This window comes from Opisthorchis viverrini, assembly GCF_000715545.1.
Source record: "Opisthorchis viverrini unplaced genomic scaffold opera_v5_416, whole genome shotgun sequence".
NCBI lineage: Eukaryota > Metazoa > Platyhelminthes > Trematoda > Opisthorchiida > Opisthorchiidae > Opisthorchis > Opisthorchis viverrini.
The window spans coordinates 257,034-264,436 of record NW_008752078.1 but is presented as its reverse complement, the minus strand read 5'-3'; the positions used below and the strand labels follow the sequence as shown (position 1 = coordinate 264,436).

Here is a 7,403-nt window from a genome sequence, read left to right as displayed (position 1 = left end):
TTTCTTAGTGAAAAAAAATCTTCACACCGCTTACTAAAATGTTCTCATTTTTCTGCGTCGCCAGTGTGCAATTTAACGGTGAGTTTTCTTATCTGGCAATTTTAGGTTTACGTACATCTAAATAAGATTTTTTTCACTACTTATACCACAATTGGATGTTTATCTACCCTAAATCTGATGGACCTCCGGCACTGAAATGGCGCTTTTCGAAGAAAGCCATATCCCTTGACATTATGTACTACTCACAAAGTTGCTGAAAATTTCTAGGCATTTTGCGACGCACTCCTACTTCTTTAGGCTCATCAGATGGGTTCAGTCTCCAGGTTTTCCGAAAATTTCCTGCTCTGGTGGTTGGTCCGATGGCAGTTGATCTGTTCGTCGAGCTTGGCAACTGGCTTGCGAACTTTTTGTCCCCAGTCGAGGAGACACCGCCAGTGCGCAGCTGAATGACCCATTCAACGATGTGTCCTCGTCTGGGGACGAAACGTTTGCAAGCCAATTGCCAAGCTCGGCGAACGGATCAAATGCCATCCGATCAACCACCAGTAGACACACCCGAGCTACCTATATTTCGACAAATCGTCCTTTTTGCTTTCATCTTATAGTTTCTCAGGCGCTGATCACGTCGAATGTTGATGAATAGGGATCGTAATGATATCGTGACAGAATGCTTTTTGTTAAGTACGTAACGTGTGAAAATTTACATAAAAGAGTTATCTCCTCCAGGTTAGCTGCATTCCCCATGTGAACCAATGAGCCTGTGGTTGTAGCGTTTGACTAATGCTCGTGGGTGACGAACGAGCGGATATGCCACTGAAAGGATATCAAGTTTGTGTCACAAATATATAAATGGTGTGCCTCCTTCAGATTAATTATGGGTGGCCATTTGCACATAAAACTTAGGACACAACATATTAGCCCTCAAAAGAGACTGGAAAAACGTGCCTTGGCAATTTTTATCTCAATGAGACGCCTTTCCTCTCTGAGTGAGGCATTTGACACTGCAAGTGTAGTCGAATTGGTTGCGGATGCAGTTGACCAGAATGCGCCTCAAGACACTCATCTAACTCTCGGAATTTCATTCACTACTTACAGTCAGCCTAACAAGTTGGGACAAAATTGTAAACGTTAAAAGCAATTCATTATCAGTTCTGAAATGTCATTGGTGGACGACATCTTAAGCACCGTATCATCTGGAACACGCGATGACCTTGTGCAGCACATTCAGATGGCGAAGACCATCACAAATGAGATATTCAGCTGGGTTTAGTAGATTTTTCCTGTGCAGTGAAAAGTACTTGGCCGGAGCCAGGTAGATAGTACTCTCAACCTTTTGCCAGGATGAATCGTAACGGGTTCTCCCGATCCCGGTAACATGACACAGGAATGTGGACCTGGAGTACAGCCATCGAACAAAGTGAAACCTTCTGGCAAGCTAAAATCCTATCAGACGACGAGCTTATCAGCGTACAAAAATCCTCGTTTCATCCCCTTGCAAATTAGATTAGGTCACATCTGGCGTGGGGTGTTTTAAAACCATTCGGTCATTCGCCATTCAGTGTGACTATATCGTTCATGTCTTGTTGCTTGTCTCCATGCTAAATACGGAACTGGTGTAATGATTTCAGACGTTTTGCTCAATTCTTTTGAACTGCTAAATCTGTTGGGGCTTTATATATAAGTGAGATATGCAAACTGAGGGTGAGTAAAGCTGAAACAAGAGCGTATATTGAAAGTGATCATTCCACAAGATTCTGCCTTGAGGAGGATCCTATTGCGGTAATGAGCGATGTCATAGACCACATGCAATCTTATGCAAATTTAAAAATAAGAGATGATATTCCTGTCTCTCCAAAAATCCACAATGATGCATGATGAATACCACTGGTCTTTGTTGAATTAGCACAATGGCACTGCTTGGTTGAGCCCTATCTACAATATGCGACCAAACTGTCAGGCCATTGTAGTTTGCCTGGTCAATCAGGTAGGAAACTGATGCCAATTTTGGGGGTATCTGTTCGACGAAGAGGTGAACCTGACTTGACGCAACCAAATAAACACGCTCTGCCCTTACTTTGCTTGACCAATACCACAACCCGGCAAGGTCCTGATGCCTTTTTCATAGATTGTCGCCATGTTTGGTGGTTTTTCAGAGTTTGTTGCATTCTCTCACAATCGCTGCTTGACAAAAGCCCAAAAAGTTTCAGCAAGTCTCGAATAAGTGCGGACTTCCGCTGGTTTCGTTTCGGTCGAGCTCAATAGAGTGAAAACAGCGGGTCAAAAGCCATCAATCGATAGTTACTTTAGCAAGCCCCGGACGGAGAGTAAGTTTGCTTGGGCTCCCTAAACACACATTCGATGACACCAAATTTGGTTTTACGAGAGATGCACCTGGAACCCATCTGAATCTCTCGTTTATGAGGGTTTTAAGCAACTAAATTTGCTGTGTTACGATATTCAAGATATCAGGATACATGTATAGACGTAATTCACTACTAATAAGGTTGCTGAAAATTCTTCGACAGTCGAAGCAGTAAATGCAGTTGCTTAGAAACATCCCAAACTAAAGATTCAGCTGAGGTCTAGATGAGTCTCTTGCAAAACCAAATTTGTTTGAAAATGGGTGTAGTTCGCCACAGTTTTTCTTTGATTGAGTACAACCCAATCCTACAATAATCCCTAAAGCTGATTATATTTTTCTCTTTGTTTTTGGTTGAATAGCACCATATTCAGTTGTTCCTCATGACGAAATTTTTTATTCAACAGAACTACTTCTATTTTGGCTTGTTTCATCAACATTTTTTGCATAAGATTATAAGAAACGAATCCAAAGGCTGCGAAATATTTTGAGCGCGTCCGAAAAATTGTTTTCCAAGCAGGCTCAAGCAAAACAGATATATTTGTAGGGTTGATTGATGTGTGCACAAGGTTAGCTGTCATAATGATAGGCAAACCATGCCTAATTTGATAGCGCGCTGTCGCTTTTCAATTACGTCTTGGTTCTTCTTATCTTCTGACTCTCTTCCCTTGAAGTGTTGCCATAGTAAGGGAATGGCAAACCGGAACTAATCCAGATGTTCGGTCAAGGCTTCCTTGCTAAAACCCCACGTCGAGAAAGCTCACTTTTCTACACATAACAAAAAGCTGGTTTACTTAGAAACCTTGGAATGTCTAAGAAATAAATGGAGTGTCCGAGTTCCCTTATTAGAAAGCTATACAGCCTAAGGACCAGATAGAAAGGTTGCTTGGGGAGACCAATATTTCAGAGAATATAAACAGTCATTTGCAAATCACAAGAGACTCAACTGAATCTCTCGTTTATGATGTTCTACAACTAAATGTGGTGCACACAGGCCGCCTCATGTTTCGGTTGGCACGATATTCAAGATATTGCTGTACATTTTCATAAAAGAAACCACTCACAAGTTTGCTGAAAACTTCCGGACAGCCCACGACCGCTTTCGTCCTTCTCGGGGCTCATCAGGTAAGCGCAGTTCCCGAGTTCCCGTCAACCTTATAACCTTATGATTCTCGAAAACAGTCCAATTTGGGTTCAAGTAGATCATAAGGTTGACGGAAACTCGGCGACTGCGCCTACCTGGTGAACCCTGAGAAGGGCAAAACAGGTCGTGGGCTGTCGAAGAGTTTTAAGCAACCTTGTGAGGTTTCCTTTATGAAAATATAAACAGTGTTTCTTAGAGATATCCTGTTCCATTGCTGGGAAAAACGGTCTGAGAAGCCTGAGAGTACCACACAACTTAATAAGTAATGCATCGTTTGTACAATAATCGTCAGGAGGAGAAAGAATAACCAAAAATGATACGAGATCGACTCAGGAACAAGTTCCAGGGATTGTTCTGTTTTGTGAATTTAGAATCTGTCACCCACAGTCATCAGGTTGAAAAAAACTACGAAAATAGCATGCATTCCAAGTAGGACAGGTGGGTCGTGTGAACATGTAAGCGGGTTTAATTGGGGAAGGGATTAAACCTGAGGACATTGGTTTAGAACAGTAATTGAGAGCTGGTTGATAAAAGAGTGGTGGGAAAATGCGAGAGTGGATTTGGGAAACGCGGGTTCCAGCCTGTCTTAAATTTTCTGGTTTTGGAGAAAAATACTAATGCTATCTCATTCAGCGCAAGGGTGTTTATTTGAAATGGAAAATGACAGTGGGATTGGTGTCTTTGGTGCGCATGCGTGTGAAATCGATTAAATCGATATGGTTTGGCAATTCTCAGCTGCTGGAGAAATCGGAAATTGAACTCACACTAAAGTAGATTTTTAGAGTCCACTAGTATAACTATGAGCACTGATAAAGCTAAGGGGAAAACGCATGCATAAGACCACACACCTCAATTTCTCGGTGGACACCAACATTTCGTTACAGTCTAACGCACCAGAATGAAAAAGTCGTTTTATTTCCAGGACACGTTTCAAACTTTTCAACTGAAGTTCTTCATATTCGAGTAGTTACTACGTTCATCTGCATTCATAACCAATAAAAATTCGTATTATACTCATAAAAACTTGCGAGAACCCAATCGATTGCCGAAGGTTGGTGATGCAGATTGCACAGGAACGATGCATGTTTTGGCAACAACGCGAACCTATCAAATCAGCTGCGTCCTTCCGCTTGTAAGAAATAGTTGCTGAAGAACTTATGGATCGATGTCAATGGCTTCAAGCTCGCGGAAAAAGAAGGAATTTGTCCTCAGAGTGCTAATCTCTCCTCAGATGTGTACCACAACAGAGAGGTACACAAGTGAGAAGGGACTGCGACAATGTGTTTATATGCAATTTGTTTCAGATGCTCAATTATCTTGCTACTGACAATTTCCTCAGTTAATCGACTTGCACCTACATTTATGCCTCAACACACTTATTATCATATCTATATAGTTTGTCAGATTTTCCAGAAATTTCATTACAGTTTGACAGCTTCATTTATCATTCAACATCGTATTCACTCACTCATCCGCTTATCCACTCTGTTCTAGTCAATCCACTCATTTGTCCACTCATCCATCGCAGGGGACAAGAGAAACTTCATTTGCTCCCGGCCACGGACCGGTTGAAATCGATGGTCGATACCAGGATCAAATTCGGATGGCATATGGGCAGATAGCGAGCACCCATTCGTACTTTCTCCCCTGTTTTATACCTTAGATGCTTGGTTTGAGTTTAAATTATATCACGACTGAAGAAAAAACTGAAAAATTAAAATTGTTTTGCACATGCCAGCTAATCAACCGAAAGATTCTGTTTGCTTACTGAATAAACAACACCGTGTTTGTTTAACTGGCGAGAAATCTCGTGATGTGAGTTTCTGGTTGGATACAAAGCAAAACCACCTTCTCAAGCATATGGTCACCACTACAGTTGGATGCTGTTGTACCAATATGCTCGACCTGACTAATTATCTGAGCGAATAGATGTGTACTAAATATGACGTTTTGTGGCAGTGAGTATGATATAGGTGGCCGCGATCGTTTATTGTCACCAAATCGATGGACCACCTTCAAAACTAAATAGTATTCTGCGCTTTTGCGCACTGATAAATCCCATGTGTTTCAAACGGCACATTTCCGAATATAAAATTGGAACTACCAGTGTAACGATGAATACTACTGGGGCATGCGGGTAGTATCTGGTTTTCTCATATATGCGCTTTGCGTCTCTTGAAAAGTGAGATCTGTTAGGGAATTTGTTGAACTGCTTTGCAGCATTCGTTTACACTTGAGTGATAGTCAATAAGTATTCGGTAAAGCTGAAGACACGTTCAAGATGGATATTCAATTTTTGCAAACAAGATGCATCTGAGAGTTTTGCTTCCCTGTTCAATAATTTGTAACTGTTCAGTTCGCGTTTCCAATTAAACAACTCCACAGCAAAGGCTTTATTTTCACCAGGACTGTGTTCCCTTGCTCAGGGAGTAAGTTATATGAACTGTATTGTGATGGGCGCATTTTTCGGGGTGCTGAGCGTGAAAAGACTACAACGTTTTGTAAGTATTTGGTGAAGCGGAAGTTCAATTTACCTGTAAACAAATCAATCACATACGGTACCCACCTAAGTAGGCCGGAAAATACAATCCGGACTAGAGTATTTTGTCGGGAGGAGTTTTGGGATATGAAAAAGTGAAGGGTGCTAATTACGGAAAACTCGTTCTACAATCAAGATATTTTCAGTGATCGGCCAAACCACATGGGAAATTTTCAAGAACGATCCATTTATTTATTCTGTTAGAGAACCAGCAATACTCGTAAGATCAGACATTTGTCAAGGCAATTGACTTGTAACCGCCTGCTCAGCGGCTTATGAGACGTTCACTGACGGCTTTCTTTACTTATGGTTGACCAAAAATGTCTATATTTGGATTCCAGCACCAGATTCTTTTCTGAATCATCATCGTCATCAACAGCATAACATCAATGGTGCCTCTGGTGCCTCTGCCAAACAGCCGTATTTTATTTGAAAGACCTCTTTTGAAGAAAAGAATGAAGCAGGTCATTCTGGGGTGCCTAGACCTCCAGTACACGTTTAGGCAATCTTGACGGAAACGGATAGCGTTATCCAAATCAACTAGCAGGGCCTAGACCTCCAGTACACGTTTAGGCAATTTTGACGGAAATTGATAGCGTTATCCAAATCAACTAGCAGACATGTTTTGCAACATCTTCAATCGGCTACCGTGGACATCATGTGGGCACTATCCTGGAAAGGGAGTTGTGCCGACGGGATCCAAAAACGAGAGATTCACCTGGGCTCCAGATGAGTCTCCTGCAAAGCCGAATTGGTTTGCAAATGAGTGTATTTTGCTAATTCCGCGCAATTTGGTTTCAAGTAGAACATAAGGTTGACGGAAATTCAAGGACTGCGCCCACCTGATGGGCCCCAATAAGGGCATAACCGATCGTGGGCCGTCAACAAATTTTCAGCAACCTTGTGAGTAGTGCATTGCGTGTATGCTCATCTTTTGTTTCTAGCATTGCCACAGGATACTCGAGCTCCTTAGTATTAAAATGGGACAAGTGTTACGTGCGACGAATTTATGAGGATTCTTCCATTTAAGCTTTGCTCACCGAGATTGACGACTGGAAGTTGCTCAGAAGTGAAGTCAAATCAGTTTTTTGGTAGGCGAGTTCTTGAAAACAGACTTCGCACAGAATCCAGGAGTGTCCCGTTTGAAGGGCATTTAGTCAGTTTACGGATTCAAGCAGACTCTCTGCTTTGATTCGTACTCCAAAAGGGCATCAATACTTGACCGCTGATTGCGAATGGGTTGCAGTAATCCCACTAATCTTTCGGCCTGTGTGCACCTTTCAGTTTTCATCTTAACATCACAAGTAAGTTTCTCAAATGTATTCCGTCTTTTCATAATGGAAACTACTCCCAAGGTTGCT

General features: G+C 41.9%; 1 protein-coding gene across 1 annotated transcript; it reads right to left on the bottom strand.

Annotated features, from left to right (window-relative positions):
- Positions 1 to 312: 312 nt before the first annotated feature.
- On the bottom strand, positions 313 to 6,676 carry T265_10892 (hypothetical protein; the record flags this gene model as incomplete). The annotated part of the gene is made up of 4 exons (XM_009177399.1): positions 313 to 564; positions 5,608 to 5,692; positions 5,735 to 5,920; positions 6,663 to 6,676. 4 exons carry the CDS (start codon positions 6,674 to 6,676, stop codon positions 313 to 315), a joined length of 537 nt encoding a protein of 178 aa, XP_009175663.1.
- Between the last annotated feature and the right edge of the window lie 727 nt (positions 6,677 to 7,403).